The sequence below is a fragment of the Fundulus heteroclitus genome, unplaced genomic scaffold, assembly GCF_011125445.2.
Source record: "Fundulus heteroclitus isolate FHET01 unplaced genomic scaffold, MU-UCD_Fhet_4.1 scaffold_86, whole genome shotgun sequence".
NCBI classification, from domain to species: Eukaryota; Metazoa; Chordata; class Actinopteri; order Cyprinodontiformes; family Fundulidae; genus Fundulus; species Fundulus heteroclitus.
In genome coordinates, this window is record NW_023397318.1 from 304,717 (window position 1) to 332,552 (window position 27,836).

Genomic DNA, 27,836 nt, shown 5'->3' on the forward strand with positions numbered 1-27,836 from the left:
TGTATTTAATTAGTTCTGTAACGAGGTAATGCACACCTTGTTACACTGATCTGATGTATTCTATAATTTATTGGAGAAAAATGACAATTGATAGTTTTATGTATTTTGTAAGAATAACATTTCTAAGAAATCTTGTTAAAAATACTTCAGTCTACATTTAACTCTTAATCAAGCCAAACTATCAAGCAATAGTGCCATACGGGCAACCCAAAATAATTCATGCAGCCTTGTTTTGAGCAACTTGTAACTTGTGTGAATTAGTTTCACTTGTCTTTGACCAAACAACTGATGCATCACCTAAATAAGAAAGTACCAAGTGATTGTACTAGTGACCTAATCAACCAATAAGGAATACATTTCCTACAATGTTTAATAGTGCCCATACACCCTGCCATTTACTGCAGTACATGCAATATTTTTCGGACTAAAAGTCAAACTTTTTTTCATAGTTTGGCCGATCCTGCGACTTATAGTCAGGAGAAAATTGTATATCAAATTTAAACGGTAATTCATCTTGACCAGCATGAATCAAGTAGGAAACATTACCGTCTACAGCCACAAGAGGGTTTACTAGGTTTGTAAAAACTATCCTGCTCCTGTACTACTTCAAATAGGGTGACCAAATGTCCCGGATTTCCGTGAACTGTCCCCATTTTTGATGACCCGTCTCCGGTAAAAGCGGTCCTGGAAATGTCCCAGGTGGGGTAAAAAAAAGTTTGGCGCGATGAGAGGTATTTACCCGGTCCTGCCACTGTCCCAATGTAGTAGAAGACCTGAGCTGAACACGCCTTCCCCGCCCCAGGGCCGTTGCATATCATGCAACACGGACCAACCCCCAGACAGAGATTCACAACAAAATCAGAGACATCCCTGGTTTTCATTAGAGAAATCTGGTCACCTATACTTAAAAATTAATTGAAACATTAACTTATACACAACAAAGACTGAACACATGCTTGTATGTTGTTTCAGTATGCATTCATGCAAGGAGAGCGTTGTATGGTGCAGCTCGAAGGGCCCAGACTGCAAAAAATCCCTGTTATTGGGTTGTCTGTGAAGCTAATAACAGCTAGCGCTAGCCTAAAGATCTATTGTCCATGCGGGTCACAACTTCGCTGATGCACGTGAGCTTTATGTTGGTCTCAAACATCAAAGTCGTAGTCTATTATGCTCATGGTCTAATTTAGGCGTAATTTTGACAACTTTCATTTTAACAGTTCATTATGCGGAAATGCGCTGGATAAAACCTTGCTGGTTGGAGTTGCTAATTTACCTCATTCATCCACCAAGATATGTTCCACGTTATTCAGCCAGTTATGGGTGCAGCTGTGTAATTTAATAAACTGGCTTACCAGATTAAATGTCAGCTTTTAGTCTCGGATTGTGTGAAATAAATGTCTAGATAAATGTGTAGAGTCTGGTGCGATATGTCTTTTTTCCTCTTTATGACGCATTTTTTGACTGATCTGAATTATATTCCGGAGCGATTTATAGTCCGAAAAATACGGTAATTAATTTGACTGAATTTGAGTTTGTTGAATCCAATCCATTGTCTGACTGCAGCCAATTCCTCATTTAAAGTTTTATTCAATTGACATGCTGTTTGTACAGATGCAAATAATGTGGTGTCATCAGCATACATAGCCATAGTTCTATTCAATTCAATTTTATTTGAAAAAATATCTTCCCCAGAAGGCGCACCTGCTGCTGCTGTAGCAGCAGCTAACGTTTTTCATACTTTCTCATGTAGGACAGGAAAATGGAGACAGTGGAGACAGTACAGCCAGGTAAATTGAAGTATTGACATTAACGATGTTACAAAAAAGGCACGTTTATAAAAACCAAAACTTTTGTAGATGTAAAAGATTACAGAAGTTAACAACCAAATGATCATCATTCATTTGGTAAAATATGTCATTTTTTTGTGTCCTGTCTGGCAATGTGGAAATGAGAATTGTTGTCTTAATACCAAAAGGTGCATTAAGCACTTTCACAAGTGGAGCCTTACTGCTTTCTGCTTTCACCATAGTGCTCCATTTGATGTATATATGCATGCAATTTGTTTTCCTCTTACCTGCATGGAGCATTCCATGACTGACACAGCAGTAACAGCATCTTCAATGGTGACCGTGTCTCTGTACATGAGCCTGGCATGTGCTATACAAACGTTAAAGAAAACAACAGGTGTTTAGGATGTTTAACAAAATGAATTCCTATTTGTCTGATGTCAGTTGTTTGGAAACATGCATATTGTATAATATAATAACAATGATACATTTTTTTGTATAATATAATAATAATAATACATTTTATTTTATTTATTTATAGCCCATTTCTAAAAACTCAAAGACACTTTACAAGGATCAGATAAAACTACAAAAAGGACGGTTAAGTAGATCAAACAATATGAAAGAAGAAGAGAGAAAAAATATAGACTTAAATACATAGAACTGGAGAGCATAAAAAAGGACATTAATAAGGACATTAAAAGCTATTCTGAAGAGGTGAGTTTTGGGATATGATTTGAATGTGGATATGTTTTAACAGTTACAGATGTGTTTGGAAAGAGAGTTCCAGAGGGTGGGAGCAGCTGTGGAGAAGGCACTGTCAGCCCAGGACCAGTGCTTGGTTTTGAGTGGTGAAGACACGAGGTTGGCATCGGAGGAGCGAAGGCTGCAGGAAGGAGTAAAACAGTGGAGCAGGTGGGAGAGGTAGCAAGGGGCTTGGTTATGGAGGGTTTTGTAGGTGAGGAGGAGACCTTTGAAATGTCTGTGTTGAGGGACATACATCCATTTGAAGATGATGGATTGCAGGTAGAAATGTAGCAAAATAGGTAAGAAGCTAATGGGGTGAATACTTATGCAAGGCACTGTAAATCTGATCATTGTGAAAGGAACCTTTTTAATAATGCCTACCTTTAAGTCTTTGTCCCACTGTTCTGACTGACTGACACAACACTAATGGTAAAATTTGATATGCAGCTCGTTTAAAGGACTAAACGACTGATCTAATATACAGATGGGAAAATAGTGGTCAAAACTAGTCTGCATAATTGCATACTAAAGACAGATCTTGTGATCTCAGAAACCTCAACTGTATTTCTGACAGTCTTCCAAAAATTCATTTGAAAAACATTTTTGATTCATTTTCACACACAGTCATAAACTGTGTTTTAAAGAGGTGGTATTCCATCTGATGATTGGATGGATCCGCTTATCCGGGGTCGGGTCGCGGGGGTAGCAGCTTCAATAAGGAGGCCCAGACATCCCTCTCCCCAGCCACTCGGGCCAGCTCCTTCGGGGGAATCCCAAGGCGTTCCCAGGCCACCCGAGAGACATAGTTTGTCCAGCGTGTCCTGGGTCTTCCCCTGGGCCTCCTCCCGGTGGGACGTGCCTGGAACACCTCACCAGGAGGCATCCTAACCAGATGCCTGAGCCACCTCAACTGGCTCCTCTCGACGTGGAGGAGCAGCGGCTCTACTCTGAGTCCTCCCCGGATGACTGAGCTCCTCACCCTATCTCTAAGGGAGAGCCCAGACACACTACGGAGAAAACTCATCAGTGTTTCCCGCCGGAATTTGCTTAGGCGAGGCGGTGAGTTGTCGGCCGGAACAAATTTAGCGCGGATGACTGGCGGAGGGAGGGGGGGGGGGGGGTCTCGATGGCTCGATGCAGACGCCGACGGTGAAGTCGACCTGCTTCTCGCTTCAAAGTATCCATGTATTTTTGCCTGTTTTTTCCCTGCCATTCACTACATGCACGCGAGAAAGCAACAACAAAAAACCGCGTGTTAACGTCAAATAAACATGCAAGCATGTCGAGTTATTTATTTATTTATTTTTATTTTTTTGGGATTGTTGGCGAGGCGGCCGCCTCGCCAAGATGGTGCTGCGGCAAACACTGCTCATTTCGGCCGCTTGTATCCGGGATCTCGTTCTTTCGGTCACGACCCAAAGCTTATGACCATAGATGAGGGTAGGAACGTAGATCGACCGGTAAATCTAGAGCTTCGCCTTTTGGCTCAGCTCTCTCTTCACCACAACGGATCGGTACAGCGCCCGCTTCACAGCAGACGCCGAACCAATCCGCCTGTCGATCTCCCGCTCCATCTTCCCCTCATTCGACCCCAAGATACTTGAACTCTTCCACTAGGGGCAGCACATCCTCCTCACCCCGGAGGAGGCACTCTACCCTTTTCCGGTTCAAGACCATGGTCTCGGATTTGGCGGCACTGATTTTCATTCCGGCCGCTTCGCACTCGGCTGCAAACCGCTCTAGTGAGAGCTGTAGATCACACCCTGATGAAGCCAATAGGACCACGTCATCCGCGAATAGCAGAGACGCAATCCTAAGGCCACCAAAACGGATCCCCTCAACACCTTGGCTGCGCCTAGAAATTCTGTCCATAAAAGTTATGAACAGAATCGGCGACAAAGGGCAACCTTGGCGGAGTCCAACTCTCACCGGAAACGAGTCCGACTTACAGCCGGCAATGCGGACCAGACTCTGACACCGGTCATACAGAGACCTGACAGCCCTTGTTAAAGGGCCTGGTACTCCATAATCCCGGAGTACCCCCCACAAGACCCCTCGGGGGACACGGTCGAATGCCTTGTCCAGATCCACAAAGCACATGTAGACTGGTTGGGCAAACTCCCATGCTCCTGAAGGTGTAGAGCTGAGAACAAAAATGAAAAGAGAAAAATTGAGGTACAGCTCTAAAAGAAACCTTTCTTCATTCTACTTTGGATATCGCGATATCACTACCATTGCCTGGTAATGATATCGTTTTCATTATTTGAAAGCCCTAGCTAATCATGGCTCATGTCCTGTGACCTAGCCCCATGCTAATGTAACCTCTCTTCTTCAGATTGTCCAGGATTGAAATCTGTTCTCACCTTCAGCAAGTCTGCTCAGACTCTCCAGCATGCGGATAGTTGTGCGGGCGGCATTGTGAGCATCCCGCTGGCGCTGTAGCTGGTAATAACGAGCCAAGATGCAATTGGCTTCCTCAGACACCCGTGGCTGCAGCTGTTTAATCACACTAAAATAAGCTTTCATTTTCTCCATGGACCAGAGCCCGCTAGCCTCAGAAGGTATTCCTGAGAGAAATTATGATGACAGAGTTTCTTTTGTGTAGCATCCAAAAAAGAAAATTGTAGCATGAATATCATTACTGACACTTGCTTGAGTAAAATGATTTTAAACCAGATGGGAAAAAAAAGTTTCCATTTCCAAATTCAAACGTGTCTGTATTACCTCGGTCCTCGAGAATAAAAGAGGAGATGATACAGTCCCACTCAGCATTTCTGGTGTCTAGCAGAACCAGAACCAGGTCAAAACGACTAAGCAAAGGACTAGCCAGGGCCACATTAACAGAGAGAGGCTCCTTGGGATCATACTGTCCTTTAGGATTAGTAGCTGCCAAGATGGTAGTTCGAGTATTCAGCTTGCACACCATTCTGCAATGAAAAGTAAGAGAGCAAGAAGATTAAAACGTGTAAAAAGATTTGATCTACACATATCTCAGATTAACATGATTTTTATTTAACCTTAATCTATGCTGAATCCAGTGGCAAGTCTACCTAGTCATTTCAAACTTGTTTAGTAGCATTAAAGATGCATTCCACAAGTTGAGCATGTTTTGAAGTTAAATATTATATATTTTCTTTCCCATATATGCCCTTGCAATTGCCCGACATGTAAAATGAGTAATCTTCTACAAGCTCTTCTCAGAATCAGAAATACTTAATTAATCCCAGAGGGAAATTGCTGTTTCAGTACCATCACCATTACATAAACATCACAAACATTTCAGGGGGGAGACGCTTCACTGAGGCTGTGCAGCCAAGGACAATACTGTCCAGAAGGTGCCCTTATCTGTAGAAGGAAGATTACAACAACATGGGGGAAAAGGGAGGGAGAAAAAAAAGGCAGATGTTTGACAGTTTATGCTCTCACAAATAAAGAGTCAAACAACCGACAAAAAAAACCCCTCATAGCACGAAAAGCACAAATGACACAAGACACATATTTGCAGAAGGTAAGGTAAACATTTGAGACCAGTCGCGTGTACGTAAGTTCATCAGTTTTATGAGTATCAGTTATGTGTGTGTGTTTGGGTGAAAGTGTTTATATCTCCGTGAACACTCTCCAGAGGCCACTGTCCTTGATGTTATCAGCCGGCCCACAGTTCAGCAAAAGCATCCACAGGTGTCTGCGGGGAAAGGCGGTAGCCGGGAGCTTTTCTGAGCATTCTCCGCCATAACAATCCAGGAGTAGAGGGCATAATCCAAATATGTTATTTGTTATGTGGGCAAGCTGCACTGCCTTTCCTGTCAGCTTTAAGTCATTTTGCTGGCTCCAAATAGTAAATCCAATTATCAAATTGTTGGGCAGACACCATCACAGACTCCACACAACAGTAAAACAAATAATCTCTAGTGCGATGGAAAGGGCAAAATTGGACTCAGATCGGCGAAGGAACAAAACCAGAGTAAATATTGGGGCAGTTTTCATGCAATGGAGGGAGCGCCGTTCTGCCCTGGGAATGAAAAGAGACCAGGCTCTCTTTTTGCTAAAAACATAAGATGCTGTGACAGAAGTCTTTTACTGCTGTTAATCCAGTTAACTCTGCCTCATTGTCAACCAACTACTTGATAACTGTTGATAACAATACATGGTGTTCATGCGTTGGCTTGCTTGTCTTTTTTCTGTTATTGGCGACAAGAGGGACCTGTGATTCCCTTTCCACTTCAATCTGCTGCCTCGTTCAGGCTGCAAACCCCGCCATGAAGCTTAGACCGGCCTGCAGTCATAGCAAGGTTTGCAGCCAGGGTAAGGGCACCCTCTTTGAGACTGACTGCATTAGTGTAAAGGTAATCACAGCTCACTCACGTAACTGGACATCTGTCTTTTCCTTCTCGCAACTGCACTCTCTCTGGTAGAGACCTGGGCGAGCAAGCGCATGAAGGCATGGATTGTTTGTTATCAAGAGAGAACCAAACCTTTGAGATCACTGAGAGGGCAATAACTTTTTTATTTTATTTTATTTTTTTTATTTAAATTTTTATTTGGAAAGGCAGATTACAATTACTTATGATAAACCAGCTTCCACAACAAGGGAAGTATGAGCAGGAATAACAAGCCAATCCGGGATTTTTGTTGTAATAAATGAACAACCGTAACAGAAGAGTGAGTGGGGGTGGGGGGGGGGGGGGGGGGGGGGGGTTGGGGTCCAGTCTGATTTTTCTTCTGTTAGGAGAAAAACACGGTCAGGAACATAATTTTGCCATCAACCAGTATCGAGGTGAAATATACAGCAGCACAATATTTATATGTGATATACATATTTAGTCCACGGGGATTACTGGTTTTACATAGTTTGTCCATTTGGACCAGATCTTGAAGAATGATTCCCTTCGACCTTGAACAGAAAAGGATAACTTCTCCAGAATGTAAATGTCTTGCACAATATTGATCCAATCCTCAACTGTAGGAGTTTCAGGCTGTAGCCATCTTCTAGTGATTGTCTTTTTGCTTGCTGCCAGAAGCATTAACAGCAGTTTTTTATCTTCCCGAGTCCAGTTGTCAAATGAGATGTTACCTAAGTATAGGGATTCACATTTACATGGGATTTTTTCAGTAAATATGTTATTAAGGTGGAAACACATTTGCTCCCAGAAACCTTTAATCACCGGACAGCTCCAGAAGATGTGATGGTGATTTGCCCCATTTGTTCCACAGAGTCTCCAGCATGAGTCTCCGCTTCCCCGGTGTTTTTCTGAACTGGAGTTACAAAAAAATCCAACAGTGTTTTTCCAACAAAACTGTCTCTAAGCTCGAGGTCACCCAGTGTAATTTGTTAATCTGTTCCCAGGCTTCAGTTGAGAGAGATAAATTTCCTTCTTTTACCCACTTGTTTCTAATTGAATCTGTGTCACCTTGTTTCGAGGATAGAATACCATTGTACAGTATGGAGACAAGTTTTTTGCATGAACCTGACTTCAACAGAGACAAGATCACATCAAAAAGTCCTGATTTGATTGTTTCCAACAATTTTTTTTTTTTAAAGTTCCACTCGGGCGAGTGGAACTTGCCCAAGTGGAATGTCTGAAAATGGGGCGCGCTCGTGGCGTAGCGGGTAGTGCGACCCATGTTTGGAGGCCTTTAGTCCTTGATGCGGACGACCCAGTTTCGAATCCGACCCGCGGTCCTTTGCCGCATGTCTCTCCCCTTCTTCCGCCCCTTTCCTGTCAGCCTACTGTCAATAAAAGTGAGCCACTAGAAGCTGCAAAAAAATTTAAAAATTAAATAAATAAATAAATCATGTCTCAAAACAAACATCACCACAGCAACATAATATTACCACTACATTTCAGTGTCTAGTGTTCTTGGTTGAATGACATTTTGCGACACTAGTCTTTTTGCTTTTTTGTCACACCTATATTTTTCAGACGATCAAACTAAATTTTATTTGAGTAAAGTGGTGATTGCATTAAGTAAGAAAAAAAAGGTGATCCAAACCACCTGCCCCTCTGGGTAAAAAGTAATTCCTTCACTTGTTAAATCATGATAAATAATTCAAGTCTTTCCATCAAAGTCTTGAGACATTCAATGCCAAAGTCAAAGACAAGGCCCTAAACCGTTAATATTGTGTTTTAAAACAAATTATATGACTAAATATAATTAACAGAGTAATAATTAATAATATCATGATTTATAAATTATGTTTTAAAAAGTGTTTTCTTTGCCAAAACAACCAACAAGAGGAAGTGAACTTAAAAAAATCTGAACATTAGTGTTGATGTTACTTTTTCCAAGGAGAAGCCGCTCAATGGAGTTGACGTGTTTTGTTAGTGCTCCCGAACTTTAGGTCTACTGGATCATTTGCAAGCTTTTGCCTTATTTTTGTTTAAAGTCTTCTATTTGGACTGTTTGCATTAGTATCTCAACAATGTCGAAGAGTAAGAGGAGGGAGGAACAGGAACGAGAGGAGTCACCCAGTCTTACTAGCACAATTACAGCACTGCTAACCACGAAGCTAGCGGAACATAAAACGATCTTTTGGCCGAGATAAGGGACACCTATACTAAATATGAGGCCAAACTGTATGCTGTTCAGACAAGTCTTGATGATCATAACCAATACATTTCCAGTTTGGAAGGGTTTGCGAACAACAGCAGCTCTGAAGTGATGGATATTCAAGCCAAGGTTGACGCCCTGGTTGCAGAAAATGCTAGACTAAAGTAGGGGTGGGCGATATGAAGAAAATCTAATATTACGATATCTTTCGGCTATATCATGATACATGATATATATCACAATATGTTCAAACAACCTTGAAAAACAAATGTTTTTAGCTACATAGGGTCAGGGTTCTCTGTGTTTTCCTGCTCTAACTGCTTTTTCCTGCTTTTTGATGTACTGGGTACCGGTATTTTACCGGTTCCTCCGCAGATGGCCAGAGCTCCCTAGCTGCTAGGCCGGGCCCTTCCGAAAGACTTACGTCTGTGGTGGTTTATTTTCACAGTTTCAAGACTCGGGAAAACGGTGGTACATGGGGCCTGTAGGCTTCGGTGTAAGCTGAAATAAAAAGATGTTACCATACGTATTGTCGAGAACTACAGCCTTGAGGTCTTGGTGCAACACGCCCCATACCGAGGTATCATGAAGAGGCTTTACGACATGGTCAAGCCAGCTTTACAATACCCGGCTAGGCTGTCTGTCGTGCTTGATGGTGGTGCAAGGAAGTTTCTATCCTCAGTGACAGAGGGACTCCTTGGAATGACGAGACACAAGATTGCTTGTGAGAAGCTGACTTTCACACTGCTTGTGCTAATTATTAGGAGAATGGCATTTGCCTTGCCATGTAACAACCAATCTAGCATATTTGCTGTGTGATGGGCTGGCATTTATTATGGAAAATATCATTAGTTGTTATATTAATCAGGCATTTTTATGGAAAATACTAAGAGGTACTTCTGGTCTCTAAACTGTGTCTCCCCTCTGAGGCAGAGGATGTTTGCTTTAAGGGCTGAAAGCTATTTTATGGTTCTTGAGGTCATCTGGCTTGACCCCTGATAGGACATCTGGGTGGTAAATCAGCCTTACTACAAGAAGACCCTCGAGAGAATAGTCTCCTTGTTTTGGAAGCAGATAGGACCTGGAGTCACAGTGTCTGAGCCCAAAACCCCCAAACTAATCGGGAGGGGTTGGTCATTCTGATAAAAGATGGGTTTTGCGAAGAAGACGGTAGACAAAGAAGTTGCAATGGCTGGGAGAAGGACGTTGGTAACATACTGAAACTAAGCTTGTAAATTTTTCTTTGTCTCTTTGGAATTCCAAATGAAATAAATATGCATATTTTAAATGTTTGCCTTTGATCATCTGTTTTTCGTCTTTACTATCAAATCTTAAACCGGAGCAAGACAGGCCTTGACAAATAAGCAGGAGCAGGCCCATATTAATTTCAACACATGATTCCTTTTGGAGTTTTTATTTTTCTTTCTCTCTGCTTAAATTTTGAACAAGACTTTTTATTTACCATATTTTCTTATGTTTTTGTTTAAATTACTACAAATGGCTACAATCAAGAAGGTAGTACACTGCGCAGGTACAACCTGCGCAGTGTTTGAACTGTTTAAAAGCAGTAGAGCTTTCTGAACTATCTAAAATTTTAGCTTCATCTAAACCTTCTACCCGTATGTTAGACCCAATCCCAACCAAGTTGTTTAGGGAGGTATTCCCTCTGATCAGTGGTCCTATTTTAGACATGATTAATTTATCCTTGGTAAATGGATATGTACCACAGGCTTTTAAAGTAGCTGTTATTAAACCTTTACTTAAGAAACCATCTCTTGATCAAGATGAGTTAGTAGATTACAGACCTATATCTAATCTTCTTATCTAAAATTCTTGAGAAAGTAGTTGCTAATCAACTATGTGAACGTTTACAAAGTAATGACCTACTTGAGGAGTTTCAGTCAGGCTTTAGAGCTCATCATAGCACTGAAACAGCTCTGGTGAAGGGCACCAATGATATTCTCATGGCCTCAGATAATGGACTTGTGTCTATACTTGTCCTGTTAGATCTCAGTGCTGCATTTGATACAGTTGATCACAATATTCTCCTACAAAGACTTGAGCATACTGTAGGGATTAAGGGAAAAGCATTAGGCTGGTTTAAATCTTATCTGTCGGACAGATTCCAGTTTGTTCATGTTAATAATAAATCTTCCTCAAACTCTAGGGTCACCTGTGGAGTACCACAGGGTTCAGTCCTTGGACCAATTCTATTTACTATATATATGCTTCCGATTGGCAAAATTATCAGACAGCATGGGATTAATTTCCACTGTTATTTATCCATAAATCCTGATGAATCCAATCAGTTACTTCGACTGCAGTCATGTCTTGACATCAAAAGCTGGATGACTTTAAATTTCCAGCATTTAAATTCTGACAAGACAGAAGTTGTAATCTTTGGGCCAGAGTCTTCAAAAAATAAAGTTCTTAATCAAACACTTAATCTGGATGGCAATAACTTGGCATCTGGTAATAAGGTTAAAAATCTTGGTGTTGTTTTCGACCAAGACATGTCATTTAAATACCATATTAAACAGGTTTCCAGAGTTTCCTTTTTTCACCTCCGGAATATCGCCAAAATTAGAAACATTCTGTCCAGGGGTGATGCTGAAAAACTAGTCCATGCATTTGTTACTTCAAGGCTGGACTATTGTAATTCTTTACTATCAGGAAGTCCACAAAATGCAGTTCGAAGTCTTCAGCTGATCCAAAATGCTGCGGCAAGAGTTCTGATGAAAATCAACAAGAGGGATCATATTTCTCCAATTTTAGCTTCCCTTCATTGGCTTCCTGTTAAATCAAGAAAAGAATTTAAAATTCTCCTTCTAACGTATAAAGCCCTTAATAATCAAGCTCCATCATATATCAGAGCTCTGGTTACCCCGTATGTTCCTAACAGAGCACTTCGCTCTCAGACTGCTGGTGGTTCCTAGAGTCTCTAAAAGTAGAATGGGAGGCAGATCCTTTAGCTATCAGGCTCCTCTCATGTGGAACCAACTCCCAGTTTTGGTCCGTGAGGCAGACACCCTATCTATTTTTAGGACAAATCTTAAAACTTTCCTTTTTGACAAAGCTTATAGTTAGAGTGGCTCATGTTACCCTGAGCTATCTCTATAGTTGTGCTGTGATAGGCCTAGGCTGCTGGAGGACATCAGGGTCTAATTTTCTCACTCTACTGATTTCTACTGTTCTTCAGTCTACTGTTCTCCAGTTTTGCATTGTATTACATTGAAATGACTGTCGTCATTTCAGCTTTTAACTTTTTGCTCTCTCTCTTTTTCTTCATAGTAGGTACACCTGGTCTGGCGTTCTGTTAACTGTGACATCATCCAGAGAAGACGGCTCACCCGCTACTACCATCTAATGTAGAACAGATTACTAGATCAATGTGTGCTTCTGTGCTTTTTTGTCTCTCTTGTTGTGTCTCTACTCTGTCTTCTGTAACCCCAGTCGGTCGAGGCAGATGACCATTCATACTGAGCCCGGTTCTGCCGGAGGTTTTCCTTCCCGTTAATGGGGAGTTTTTCTTCCCAATGTCGCTTCATGCTTGCTCAGTATGAGGGATTGCAGCAAAGCCATGTACAATGCAGACGACTCTCCCTGTGGCTCTACGGTTCCCCAGGAGTGAATGCTGCTTGTCGGGACTTTGATGCAATCAACTGGTTTCCTTATATAGGACATTTTTGACCAATCTGTATAATCTGACCCAATCTGTATAATATGATTGAACTTGATTTTGTAAAGTGCCTTGAGATGACATGTTTCATGATTTGGCGCTCTATAAATAAAATTTAATTGAATCAGTTTGACCGTCATTTAAATTTCTGCCTTTTTTCATACTGTTGTACAGGGGTTATAGAGGTGTTTTTTTGCACTAGCGTTTATAATTGTTGTCTCGAGACAACGTTTACAAACTAATATCATTGGCTAATGACATACTGAGGAGGTTAACACCATATCTTTCTTATTTCACCGTGAGAAGATCTGTTTCCTCATGTTTGACTGAACTTTTATTTCAAAACACACACACATAGATGTGTGTGCGTTTTGCTTTTCCTCCCTTCTGCCATTTTCTCTCTCCCATTTCTACTTTATGTAATTCTTTTGCAGGTGTCTACCTTCAATTTGCTGGCCAGGGTCCCAGTTGTGTTCATCCATTTTGTCTTAATAAAACATCAACACTGAGGTATGACTTCCACACGTAATATACTCAGGTTAGTATCTTTGAATGTGGGAGGATGGGGAACGCTACAAAATTGGGACGAGTGATGGCTCACTTGAATCAGCTTAAAAGGTGACATATTTTATTCAAGAAACTAACATGCTTAACAGGGTAGATGCAAGGCTTAATAAGGATTGGGTTGGGGAGGTTTCCATACTATGTTCAATAGTAACATGTTGTGCCATGATATTAAAGCCAAGATGAGAAAAATTAAGTCAGATTGAATTCTAAACATGTAACCGGAGGACAACTCAAAAGGGGGTTTGACAAAAGAATTTCACACTTCCAGAGAGACAACCCTCTCAGCAGGGTGCAATCACTGCAAAAGCTTGCTCCCACGGACTAGGCCCTGTGAGCCACATGGAATTCAGTGTTTTCACATCTTCCTGCGTGAGACAAAGGAGGAGGGAGAGCTTGGCTAGGACCAGACCAGCCACCATGCAGGTCTCACGAGGCTTGAATGCCCACAAGCTGCACAGAACAGGCCTCCTATGAAACTCATCTCCCCCTGGTTCAATGGAGTGACAAAATGGGGAGGAATTATCGTCCTCTGTGGAGCAGAGGACCCGACTGAGTTCGGAGATTCACCGACCAGAATCAGAAGCTAAGTTGCAATCTAACTTTTGCGCAACCAATCGCTGAAGTAAAGAATGCCGAAACAGCTTTGTTTATCAGCTGTTGCAGGAAAGAGGACTCGAGACGATGCGGATCGGTCACCTTCCCTTCACCAAACAAGCTGAGAGCTCAGACTAGGGCTGGACAATATAGAAAAAAAGCTTATCGATAAAAAAAATGCATATTGATCGATATCGATAATTATTGAAAATATTTAAAACCATATTTTATGTGCAGCTCTGCCTGGACATTTTATGATATTGCTAAATGATTTAATTTTAATAAAGAACACAAACACAGAATTCCAATTAAATCTTTATTTAACCAACTTTTTAACCATAACAGAATTTTTTTAAAGAAAATTACTTAAGAGACCTGAGTTATGTTATTAAAGGTATACTATGCAACCGGGGTTGATTTTCCAGCGAGGCTCCCCCCAGAGGGCGAAAGTAAAAGTGCACTGTCGTAAAGATGCTCAGCTGTTCTGGTTTCTCCGACAAGCCAGGCGCGGTTGTTTTGAGCTTAGCAGACAGGCAAACGCAACGAAAAGTGGAAAAAACGGCAGTACAAACAATGACTAACACAGTGAAGGTATGAACATCAAGCTTCCCGCAGCGCTATCTTGGCGAGGCGGCGGCCGCTGCCGCCGCCGCCTTGCCAAGCCGCGGCCCCTGCCGCAGCCGCCTCGTCCGTTTTATTATTATTATTATTATTTTTTTTTTTTTTTTTTTTCTGTTGGCGAGACGCTACCGCCACCGCCTCGCCAAGCCGCGGCCGCCGCGGCCGCCTCGCCGCGGCTGCCGCGGTAGCGTCTCGCCAACATAAAAAAAAAATAAATAAAAAAAAAAATAAATAATAATAATAATAAAAATAAAACTCGATATGCTTGCATGTTTATGTTGTTGCTTTCGCGCGTGCATATAGTGAATGGCAGGGCAAAAACACATGGAGTTCTCCCCGTAAAGCAAGACTTCTGTGGGTGCGGGCCGTGAGCTCTTGCTCTTGCAAGTGCGGTATTTCCCCCACACACCCCCAGGGCGGCCGAGAAAACCTTTGTTCGACCTGAAATGACTCATTTAATCATCCAAAATGGTATGGAACACATTAATTAACTGAAAAATGTTGCATAGTATGCCTTTAAATACTGACAAAGAATAAACTAAAGTGACCAGTAAAATGACCAAAATAAATATACCAAATAAACAAATAAAATAGCATATTTAGGTGGGAATAGTACACTAGTTACTCCTCAGGTTTCATAATTGAGAGGCTGACGCAGGGCTGAGGTAAGAGGTTGTGGCGTGTAAGGACAGCACGAGCTGAGTCAGCCCCGCGCTGCTGCTGCTGCTGCGCGTCTTCATAGGAAGACTTTTTCTATCACAAAGAAGGGAGCCCGGTTTAGCTGCTATACCTGATTTGTTTTGGAAGAAGTTCCAGAAGATTCCTACGGCGTTGCTGCTGCGCGAGGCTGACACAGCTCGCGCTGCTGCAGGAGTGAGCGGCTTACGTGATGAAACAAGTTGGTTGCGTTACCAGACTCACCAGAAATCACTGTGGTTTATTTCTGTCAGACTGGCGAACTAGTAAAACCCTGTTTTGGGACTGTTTCCTCCGCCGCTCTTTGCTCCGACATATTCACGTGCTCTGTGTTGTGGTTTGAGAGGGAGGCGCTTTGTGACAGCGTGCCTGAGTCCGCGATTACGATTGGTCGAGAGGAAGTAGTGACTGTAGCATCAACTAATATGATAGGGTGAAAGGAAGGCAGGAAAACTCTATTGAAGTTTTATCGACCCTATTTTTTCCTATTGCGCCACACGTCTATCGATCGATATATATTGTTATTGAATTATCGTCCAGCCCTAGCTCAGACTACTAAAAGGACGTTGGGTTAGGCCTCCCCTCCGACCACATTTTGGCTAGCTCATGGTCACATGTCTGCTGCTGCTACCCCTTTTGGCAGCGGGCTAGCGGGCTAAGAACCAACGTATCCTCTGCTTTCCCCTGCTCTCTTCCTTGGATGGCCAAAGTGGACCGATCTCACATGAGGCACCGACAGGTCTGGCAGGATTGAGGCAGGGAGAGTTGAAGGGTTTGTCTAAAAAGCTGGTGTGATGCGGTTTCATTGTGTTTTTAAATACAAATAGCTAACGGATGTAGCTAATGCTATCATTCTGAAACTAAGTCATTGCCGATGTGATTGGAGTGTTTTTTTATGGTTATAACAAATGTTATCTCCACAAGGGTTTCATACATTGATATTAATATTTATTAATTCATGTTTATCTTGCTTCCACTCCAAAGATCAGAACCACATTACTTAAATCTAGACAACGCTTTTATGAGTCTGGTGACAAATCTGGAAAGCTGCTTTCACATCAGGCTAGGGCTGAGGCTTCTTCTAGACTCATTCCAACAATAAATTCTGTTTTAGTGGATAGCCTAACTGATCCAATGGGGATAAATTGCACACTTGCAGTTTTACACAGCCTACAGTACACACATCAGGCTGACCTCACCCTCCTGACGCGATACTAGATAACATCAAATTTCCACGTATTAAGGATGAAGAAGCAAAAATTTTGGGAGCTCCCATTACCAAAGATGAGGTTCAGGAGGCTATTGGTGTACTACAGAGCAGAAAATCCCCTGGACGTGAGGGCTTCACTGCAGAATATCATAAAACTTTTTCCACTTTACTCAGTCCCAGGTTATAAGATATGTACAATGAGGCATTTATTCTTGGCCACCTACCGGACACTCTGTCGGAGGCCAGCGTCTCCCTTATTCTATGGACCCTCTGCTATGTGGCAGTTTCCACAGACTCTGTAAGCTAAAGGATGTATCTCAGATTTGTATAGGTACAAGGTATTTTTTAGGGCTCACTATACTAATGCTTGACCGGCTAGAGTTTTCCACTCGGTTAGTGACACCTGTAACAGTAACCTATCACTGGCAAATCATGCACATATGTTCTGGTCATTCCCCAAACTGGGCCCTTGTTGGACTTTCATTTTTGATGTGTTGAGAAAAGCTTATCACTGTTCCATCGTCTCAAATTATTTGTCTGCGATTTTTGGTGTGTGTCCCCCCCCTATTCTAGGTCAGCCAAAAGCATTTAAACAAGCATTGGCATTTACCACTTTGCTTGTGCACAGGCTGATTCTGCTTAACTGGAAGTGTCCCGATCCCCCCTCACATGTCCATTGGATTGGAGAGGTACTACATAATCTCGAATTGGAAAAATTACGCTTCTCATTTTGTGCTTCAAGTTATTTCATGACACCTGGGATCCCTTCTTGCAGCAAATTGATTCGTTGAACATTCAGTATGACTTGAAGGACGATTAGACAATACCAACCTTTTTTCTTTTTCCCTTTTCAATTTTGAGTATTAGCTACAATGGTTTGTAACTGTTTGTGTGTGTATGCATGCTTGTGTGTGCTTATTTGGCCTGTGGGTAGGGGAGGAGGTTGTGGGGGTGACTGACGTGCAGCAAAGTTTATTAAATGTGTTTAAACGAAATACTGTGCTGTATGTTGATTTTTTTTCTGAAAAAGTTCAATAAAACAAATAAACCTGACAGTAAATAAAGAAAATGAGTAAACATATCCCAGATTAAAAAAACACACATTTTACAAAAAATATCTCCATGTTATCCAATTGCAATCATTAAAATAAATCAAAAAATGTACGCAACTGGATTAAAATTAATTTTGATGCAGTTTTGATCAGCTTGGAGGCACTGACTTTGTTTGAGTTCAGGGTCAATGCTCAGAGACTTGTGCACATATAATATGAGGGAACTGTTTCGAGTGAATAAGGGAAATAAGTGTACCATGCAACATTAGCTGTACAAGGTTAGCAGACTGCAGAGTTAATCACCTGATTGAAAATAAGTATTTTGGGTGTAAATCAGACAGAACCTGTGACTTTCCAGGCTCTATGATAAATTAGTGAACACAACAAAGGTAGTTCTACAGCTAAAATTACACATAAATGATTTGCTTTGATATATCATTCCCCGTCAGTTACGTGTTAAATGGAAATAAGATGTTTTTGCCTCTACTATATTTTTTAACTGACATGATTCAACACCTCAAATTCATTTATCATGTTTTCTCTCTTGTGTTACCTAACCATTACCAGTACATACCTAAGCCTTACATAACCTAAGCTCTAGCTAGGGCTGTCTCAGTTTACATCAAAGTGCTCAGTTTTGTGGTAAAGTACGAAAAATATGTTGTTACACAGCTGCTAGTACAACTACACAAACACTTTCACTAAATAAATCACCTGAATTGAGGACCAAACTTTGATGTGTTCTGGAATGAAAAATGGATGCCATTTATATCTTGGTCCATTTTATGTTCTTTCATAGAGAACTGTGATTTTCGGTCTATTGTGGAAGGGTACAAACTAAATGGCCTGCATTTATGTGGAAAAAAACTGTATGTAAGGTTGCTCTACCCAGCTTTGGCTACGCTGATTGACTGTTGCTCCATAGCTTCATGAATGCTGATGCGATCATGTTCCTTGATGCTGCTGAATTCATCAATGCAGCACAAACCACCATCGGACAGGACCAGGGCTCCAGCTTCCAGGTGCCAATCGCCTCCATCCTTTACTGCAGCAACTGTCAGGCCTTAAGATACGGAGGAAATATAGAAAAACATCATGAAAATTATACATAGGAAAGATGGAATATGTCCTATCAGAGCAAAATCAAGCTCTTAACTTTAGAAATCTGTGTTCCTAAGTATGTTTTGAAAAGCTTGAAATCGTCACATAAATTTTAATTTCCATAAATTCAAATGCACTATGAACACTCAATTATGTCAAATTAGAAAACGAAAATAAATATCCAATTTGTTATCAACTCAGAGTGAGAAATTGATTATCAGGCTTTTCCAAAAAGAGCAATATCTAATTCTTTTTTTACAGCTCAAAATATTAATTGCAAAAAGTGAACATTTGTTAAGAGTTACAATATCTGTGATGAGGTACTCCATCCCACCTTAGGACTACATTCCCCTGTTCCTCTCTATAGCCACAGCTCCACCGACTACTCTGTTTGGCTGGCCCAGCTTGGCTCTTCCCTACTCAGTTTAACTTTGTGTTTGAACCAGCCTAGAAATGTCTGGAAGAGGCAAACGCATCTTGTGGGTGGCTTTAGCCCCTGGCCCCCCTACCCCACACCCTGTTTGAGACATTTACACTTTAAAGTAATCTGCTAGAAATGATAATGAAAAAAACTTTTGTGCCATCGAGCCATGAGAAAAAATCAGATTGAATTGGGAAACAACATGTAACATAAGGGAAAAATCAAAATGGGTTGTAAGCAAAGGAATTTCAAACATCCACACAGAGACAGCCTCTCACAGCAGGGTGCCCTGCTATGAGGCCAGACTTCACCTCACTATCTTTTACTTCTTGCTGGTGGACTCAAGGAGAGGGTCCGCACTGTGGGACCAGCCAGCCATGCAGGCCGCACGGGGGTCAAAGACTCACAACCTGAGAAAAATGTGCTGTGAAACTCGCAGGAAGTGGGCGGAGGGAGTTACAGTCATTCACTCTTAAAGTCATTCCTTCAGGAGGGACAGCTAGTAGGAAGCAGTTTTGTTAAGCTGTTCCCCGACCTTTGGTGTTTTCAATTGCATTGGGCCATTTTAATTAGTTGTGCTTGCTAGTTTGGTTAAGTACTTTGAAACCGTGTTTAGATTGACTTAGTACAAGCTAGAAGCTTGTGTTTGGGAAATTTGGTGTTCCCTTTGCATGTGTGTGTTTCTTTTCTCTTTTGGGTTGGTTTGAGTTAAACTGACCTGTTTAAACATTTAGTAATTTAATTTACTCTTAGCATTCTTAAAGTCTAAGTCGCACGTATAATGTATTTTAACACAAATGCATTCAAATAGCAGCTGATGTGTACCGGCAGTCGAAGCGGCAGGCGGCTCGGCTGGTCGCCGAGGCGAAAACTCGGGCGTGGGAAGAGTTCGGAGAGGCCATGGAGAAAGACTTCCGTACGTCTTCGAAGCGATTCTGGTCCACTATCCGGCGTCTCAGGAGGGGGAAGCAGTGCAGTACCAACACTGTTTACAGTGGGGGTGGTGTGCTGCTGACCTCGACTCGGGACGTCGTGTTTCGGTGGGCGGAATACTTCGAAGACCTCCTTAATCCCACCAACACGTCTTCCATTGCGGAAGCAGAGCCTGATGACTCTGGGTCGGGTTCTCCCATCTCTGGTGCTGAGGTTGCCGAAGTTGTTAAAAAGCTCCTCGGTGGCAAGGCCCCAGGGGTGGATGAGATTCGCCCTGAGTACCTTAAGGCTCTGGATGTTGTGGGGCTGTGTTGGTTAACGTGGCTCTGCAGCATTGCGTGGACATCGGGGGCAGTTCCCCTGGATTGGCAGACTGGGGTGGTGGTTCCCCTATTTAAAAAGGGGGACCGGAGGGTGTGTTCCAACTACAGAGGAATCAAACTCTTAAGCCTCCCTGGTAAGGTCTATTCAGGGGTTCTGGAAAGGAGGGTCCGTCGGATAGTCGAATCTCGGATTCAGGAAGAGCAGTGTGGTTTTCGTCCTGGCCGTGGAACACTGGACCAGCTCTATACCCTCAGCAGGATTCTGGAGGGGGCATGGGAGTTTGCCCAACAAGTCTACATGTGCTTTGTGGATCTGGAGAAGGCATTCGACCGTGTCCCCCGAGGGATCCTGTGGGGGGTACTCCGGGAGTATGGAGTACCGCACCCTTTAATTAGGGCTGTCAGGTCTCTGTATGACCGGTGTCAGAGTCTGGTCCGCATTGCCGGCTGTAAGTCGGACTCGTTTCCGGTGAGAGTTGGACTCCGCCAAGGTTGCCCTTTGTCACCGATTCTTTTCATAACTTTTATGGACAGAATTTCTAGGCGCAGCCAAGGTGTTGAGGGGATCCGTTTTGGTGGCCTTAGGATTGCGTCTCTGCTATTCGTGGATGATGTGGTCCTATTGGCTTCATCAGGACGTGATCTACAGCTCTCGCTGGAGCGATTCGATCTACGTTCCTACCCTCATCTATGGTCACGAGCTTTGGGTCGTGACCGAAAGAACGAGATCCCGGATACAAGCGGCTGAAATGAGTTTTCTCCGTGGTGTGTCTGGGCTCTCCCTTAGAGATAGGGTGAGGAGGTCAGTCATCCGGGGAGGACTCAGAGTAGAGCCGCTGCTCCTCCACGTCGAGAGGAGCCAGTTGAGGTGGCTCGGGCATCTGGTCAGGATGCCTCCTGGACGCCTCCCTGGTGAGGTGTTCTGGGCACGTCCCACTGGGAGGAGGCCCAGGGGAAGACCCAGGACACGCTGGAGGGACTATGTCGACCGGCTGGCCTGGGAACGCCTTGGGATTCCTCCTGAGGAGCTGGCCCAAGTGGCCAGGGAGAGGGACTTCTGGGCCTCCCTACTGAAGCTGTTATGTGCGCCGTTTGGAAGTAATTTCGATAAAACTTGCTGTATAGGCGAATGAGCCCGAACATTCCTCAATCGGCCGACCCGGTATGTGACGTCACACACAGAACGAGTACTGTGCATCCGGCAATAACACTGTCTGCTAACACTACGACTTTCCTCGCTCGTGAAGTGTGAATTGCATAAAATACTTTTGTCACTGCCGGCAATCCAGTCCTTTCGCGTTTCTTTTACGAATTTATCCCATTTCTTTCGGACCTTTTGATCCACCGGCCAAGTATGTAGCGATACTTTCTGGCCTGCACTAGACCGCGGTGAAGTTGGTTTGACATTGCACATTCAAGCTCCGCCGAGTTAGCGGAGCACTCTTGATAAACAAAAATCAAATCAGATCAGGTCTGCACTAGGCCTATAAGCGACACTACAGCCACCAACTACACACCTAGAAGGCATTTTATCTTGTAATTAGGTCGCCGATATTTTTTTAAGCGCTTGCTCAACGTACACGTGGATCCGCAGATTTGGTGTGTGAAAGAAGATCCCGGAAAACATGCATATATATCCTGGTTCCCCATACCGGTTGTACAAAGTAAACAATGTGTGTTTCTATGTGATTTCGATTCGCGCGTTCTATGTGTTCTTGAACTGACGTCACACTGTCAGAAATGGCCGATCGTAAACGGAGGCAGCACTCAAACGCAAAATACCATAATCGGTGTAAAAAATTAGCGATGTTTCATATTTAAACTTGATTAGAACACTTTTGATACATGAATATTCAAAGTTTACCTTGTTCTGGAAGTTATTCAACGGTTTTCAGGATATTTTCTTCAGTACAAGAGTTAGACTTTAAGATTGTCAGACCTCTCTTTTGTTTTAAATTGGGTTATATTGTTTTGTGTTTGTAAACCTATCTTTTTTGTAATAAATCACCTTTTCATTCTACTCTTTTCTCTGGACACATTTTTATGTTACTGCCCCTGCACCCCTAGACCTTGGGGCCGTAACAGCTGTGCCCTGCAATGCACTGGCAACCTGTCCTGGTTGAACCCCGCCTCTCGCCCATTGACAGCTGGAGATGGGCACAAGCTCCCCTCACGACCCCAGCAGGGATAAGCGTGTCGGAAAATGAATGGAAAGTATATGCTATTTCTATGCTTATTAAAGTTAAAAACAAATCACATTAAAAGGAGCTATAAATAATAATGACACCTTACGGCTCAAATTATTACAACAGGTTGCCAATCACAACAATCTAACATACCGTTTTTAAACGGTGTGTTGCTGTTGTGAATTTTTACTTCCACAGGATAGGGATATGATATTGTATTTTGTTCCATTTCTGGTCTGCTTCTCTTACTGGCTTCAATGTTAGCAGGCTTCTTCTCAGAAGAAGGGAAAGGTCTAGAATGGGAGGCAGATCCTTTAGCTATCAGGCTCCTCTCCTGTGGAACCAACTCCCAGTTTTGGTCTGTGAGGCAGACACCCTGTCTACTTTTAAGACTAGGCTTAAAACTTTTCTTTTTGACAAAAATTATAACTAGTGACTCATGTTACTCTCAGCTACCTTTATAGTTTTACTGCTATAGGCTTAGGTTACTATATTGAGTTCTACTGTTCTTCAATTATGCATTATGTGTTGTCATTTCTGCTTTAACTTTCTGTTCTCTCTCTTTTCTCTTCATAGTAGGTACACCTGGTCTGGCGTTCTGTTAACTGTGACATCATCCAGAGAAGACGGCTCACCCGCTACTACCATCTAATGTAGAACAGATTACTAGATCAATGTGTGCTTCTGTGCTTTTTTGTTTCTCTTGTTGTGTCTCTGTTCTGTCTTCTGTAACCCCAGTCGGTCGAGGCAGATGACCGTTCATATTGAGCCCGGTTCTGCCGGAGGTTTTTTTTTCCCGTTAATGGGTGGTTTTTCTTCCCACTGTCGCTTCATGCTTGCTCAGTATGAGGGATTGCAGCAAAGCCATGTACAATGCAGATGACTCTTCCTGTGGCTCTACGGTTCCCCAGGAGTGAATGCTGCTTGTCGGGACTTTGATGCAATCAACTGGTTTCCTTATATAGGACATTTTTGACCAATCTGTATAATCTGACCCAATCTGTATAATATGATTGAACTTGACTTTGTAAAGTGCCTTGAGATGACATGTTTCATGATTTGGCGCTATATAAATAAAATTGAATTGAATTGAAGTACAACATGGAGTGGCAAAAGGTGCAACTGCTCTACTGCCAGTACTGTTTAGAACAGCTGAAAAAGATTAATCAGAAAACTCTTACATTGTGGAAAACAATATTTAAAAGGGATAATGTAAAAAAAAAAAAAAAAAAAAAAACTAGAACTGCAAGCAGTTATTAACGGGTTCCAAGCCCACCCACGCCCCGCCCCTTTGAGCATGCTCCTGGACTTCAGTTCAGCGTTCAAAACCATTATCCCACAGCACCTGGTGGAAAAACTGGAACATCTGGGCTTCAGCACACCCCTCCGCATCTGGCTGCTAGACTTCCTCACCAACAGACCTCAGTCGGTCTGGGTCGGACAGAACACCTCTTTTGTCATCACCCTCAGCATGGGCTCCCCTATGGGCTGTGTCCGCAGCCCCCTGCTGTTTACTCTGATGACACACGACTGTACCCCCAGGTTCACCCCCAATCACATCATGAAGTTCGCAGATGACACAAACTCATCAACAGCTCAGCTGTGGAGGTGGTTAGCAGCACCAAATTCCTCGGGGTGCACATCACGAACAACCTCACCTGGTCTGTGAACACCACATCTGGTGAGGAGGGCACAGAAGCGCTTGTACTTCCTGTGGAGGATGAGGAGAGCCCAACTGCCCCCGCCCATCCTCACAACCCTCTAGACAAGTACCATAGAGAGCATTCTGACCAGCTATTACTCTGTGTGGTGTGGAGGCGGCAGCGCCTCCAACTGGTGGAAAATGAGGAGAGTGGTGGGGACAGCAGAAGGGATCATCGGGGCTCCTCTTCCCACCATTAAGCAAACCCCCACCATGAACTGTTCCCCATATATACATATACATATAGATATATATATAGATATAGAGAGATATATATAGATAGAGAGACATATAGACAGATATAGAGAGACATATATAGATATAGACATAGATACAGATAGATAGAGATACATATAGACATACATATAGATATATATATATATATATATATATATATATATATATATATATATATATTATATATATACATATATATATACATACATATATATATATATAATAGATTAAATTAGATTAAAAAAATAATTATTATTACAAATGACTGAGTGAATCACAATATATATTATGTTATCATTATTCTATATTTTCTTTCTTTCCATGATTGCCTCCCCTGACTGCATGTCACTGCTATCTATAACTATAACCCATAAACTCTGCCCAACATTTGCATATTTCCTCATTTTGCATCATTGCATCTCCAACTAGCATTACAAATGCTGTCGAACTCTCAGTTTCTAAATGCATTCTCGCACAAATGCCCTTTGCACAATCAATTCAGTACATACAAATGGTTTTAAAAATACTTACCTCTACACTGTGACTTTCTAATGCATTGTTTACACTTCAATTTACACTTCAAACTTTTAAATCACTGCTGCACCTTATACTGTAATTTAAATTGACTGTAATTTACAAGCTGTATTCCTGCACAAATTGCCCTCTGCACAATCAATTCTGCACATACAAATGTTTTTCAAAAATACACACCTGTACACTGTGACTTCTCCTGAATTGTTTACATTTCAATTGTTTACTTCAAATCACTGCTACACCTTATACTGTAATTTATTTCACTGCAATTTACAAGCTGTATGCAACGGAATTTCGTTCTGTACGCACTCTGTGCATACAAAATGACAAATAAAGTTTTCTAATTCTCTCTAAGTCTATTTACCCATCTATCTATCCATATTATATTATAGCATTACTTTTCGAATAAGTCTGATCCATATCTGAACTATGGATCTTTGCAAATGTTCTTGCCATTACTTCTACTTTTTCTTCATTTGTTACTGCTGTTCCTTCTTTATGTTTTAGAACTGGATATGTTCTCTCTGGTCTATTTCCCTTCATTTTCTTAATCATTCCCCATACTTAAGCTATAGGAGTTGTTCTGCCTATTGAATCACAAAAATCTCTCCATTTTGTCTTCTTTGCCTTCTAAATAACTTTCCAGTTCTGGATGGTCAGAGCTCTGGATGGTGAGAGCTGTGACCAGATCATAACATTCATTAAATCGTTAAAAATCAACGGTTTGCTCTAAAATTCTGAAAATATTCACGTCCCACAATGCAACGCGAATCCCAAGCCCTATACATGCAGTGAGAGAATTGTTACTCCTTATTCAAGGAATACATCCTGAAAATCCAAGATCGTTACACCACAAAATGGATTTTTGGTAATTTTTTGAAGTTTTCAAGGTTTTTTTCACACTTTTCGAAATAGGCCCCGCCCACTTGTTTCAATCATTACCATATTTAATACTTAAGTTCGGGGCTATGACTGGAAGGGGATGAAGAAGGTTTTGTAAAAATCCGATCAGCCATTCTTGCGTAGTAGATTTCTTGACATCACAGCGCCCCCTAGTGATGAACGATCCTCAAATGTGGGTCACATGTGCAAAATCTTATTTTGAGTATGGGTTTATGAAGGACATGTTAAAATCTGTTATGGTTTTACAATAATCAGCAATTACATTTAGAGCTAGCTAGCTAACAATCACTTATTTTAGCGTTACTTTTCAAAAAAGTCAAAATTCAAAAATATGCTTTTTTTATTTGTCCATGACACGCTTATATTTAAAGTTTTGCGTGGATTGCACAAAAAATGTAGGAGGAGTTTAACAAGAAAGGTTTAACCTTTGTAGCCATGTTGCACGAAAAGTAGCTGGGAAATGAAAGGATTGCCAATTCCCTTTTTGATGCAGAATCCTCCAATTAACAAAGTGATATCAAGTTTTTTAATGGGACCAGTAGTTTGGTGGTTACAGGCGTAAACGCATTGTCCTTTGCTATAGTGCCCCCTAGTTGTTGAGGTGTCTGAATTTCTGGGTTTGAGTAGCGGTGCACATTCTGTACTTAGATAACTTATTCAATAGGTTCGTTAAAAAATCCACGTGGGCTGCACAACGCGTTTTAATTCTGTAATAATAATAAGAAATAATGGAAAAACACACGAAAAACAATAGTGTTCTCTGCTCACAGAGCAGACGAAAGGCATAGCCGTTCACCTGCACTGCGGGCTTGGAACCCTAATAAATAATTTAAAAACACACGAAAAACAATAGTGTTCTCTGCACACAGTGCAGACGAACGGCATAGCCGTTTGCCTGCGCTGCGGGCTTGGAACCCAAATAATAAATCATTTAAAAACACAAATAGTGTTCTCTGTACTGCAGACAAACGGCTATGCGTTGCATAGCCCGTTCTTTCTGCACCGCAGGCTTGGAACCCTAAAAAACACCACATGTCACATCGCCACATTCTGGACAGGGATGCATTCATCTTAAAACGACAACCGGAGTGTGCTGGTACCGTGCTTCATTCTCTAAAGACCGGAGTAGCCAGAGCAGACGAGGCTGCACTTAAAGAAGTACAGATGAAGATTAATGTGGCTTATTGCATTGCAAAGGAAGAGCTACATTCACCAAATTTAGAAGTTTGTTATCACTTTGCAAAAAGAACGGAGCAGATATCCCTCCATCTTATGACAAACATGTCAGATGCAGGGAGAGAATTCAATTGAAATTCAGAAATAATTCCCAAAGGGAAATTAAATAAATTAAATAGATTTCAACCATTGCAGGAGAAATTAAATCCGCTCTGGCTGAAGAAATCAGGCAAGCCCGCTAAATCTCAGTCATGATCGACGGCAATACAGACACTTCAAACAAGGAGTGTGAGATGGTTTATGTGCACTTGGTTCAAAATGGAAAACCCACAAATAAGCTAGTTGGGCAACAAGAGCTGACACAGTCATGCAGTTGGCGAGTAACATTTGGAGCAGATGGTGTAGCAGTAAACATGGGATGTCGTGGAGGTGTTATTGCTCTGCTCAAGGAAGAAGCTGGGGAGTATATTATTCCTTTTCATTGTATACCACACAGGTATATCCTAAATAAATGTTTTAAGAACAAACTATTATTTATTATACCTAGGGCTGGGCAACGATTAAAATATTTAATCGCGATTAATCGCCCTGATTAATCGCGATTAATCGCGATTAATCGCATTGTATTTACAAACTCCAAGAATGAATTCAAAAGTAGTGTAAAGAGCACTTTTATTTTAATGTTCTGCTGCCATATGAACAAAAGTGTTGTAACATTTGTAGCACTTATTTATACTGGATATTTTCAACCCATCTATTGAATTTAGTGCACTAGTTGATCTTTTCTTCATAAGAGAACAGCAAGCACTGCAGCCAAA

The 27,836-nt window shown here is 41.9% G+C and overlaps 1 protein-coding gene across 5 annotated transcripts in view; it reads right to left on the minus strand.

Annotated features, from left to right (window-relative positions):
- mcm9 (minichromosome maintenance 9 homologous recombination repair factor) overlaps positions 1 to 27,836 on the minus strand; it is a 76,791-nt gene that overhangs the window by 3,637 nt on the left and 45,318 nt on the right. For 3 of the 5 annotated variants that reach the window (XM_036134602.1, XM_036134601.1, XM_036134603.1), the window contains 4 exons: positions 18,391 to 18,565; positions 5,259 to 5,461; positions 4,898 to 5,101; positions 2,075 to 2,157 (listed from right to left, as the gene is read on the minus strand). In XM_036134602.1, coding sequence (XP_035990495.1) covers positions 2,075 to 2,157; positions 4,898 to 5,101; positions 5,259 to 5,461; positions 18,391 to 18,565 — 665 coding nt within the window. Of the gene's footprint in view, positions 1 to 2,074; positions 2,158 to 4,464; positions 4,678 to 4,897; positions 5,102 to 5,258; positions 5,462 to 18,390; positions 18,566 to 27,836 lie in introns of those variants that run through there. The other 2 variants (XM_036134604.1, XM_036134606.1) reach the window with 2 other exon arrangements.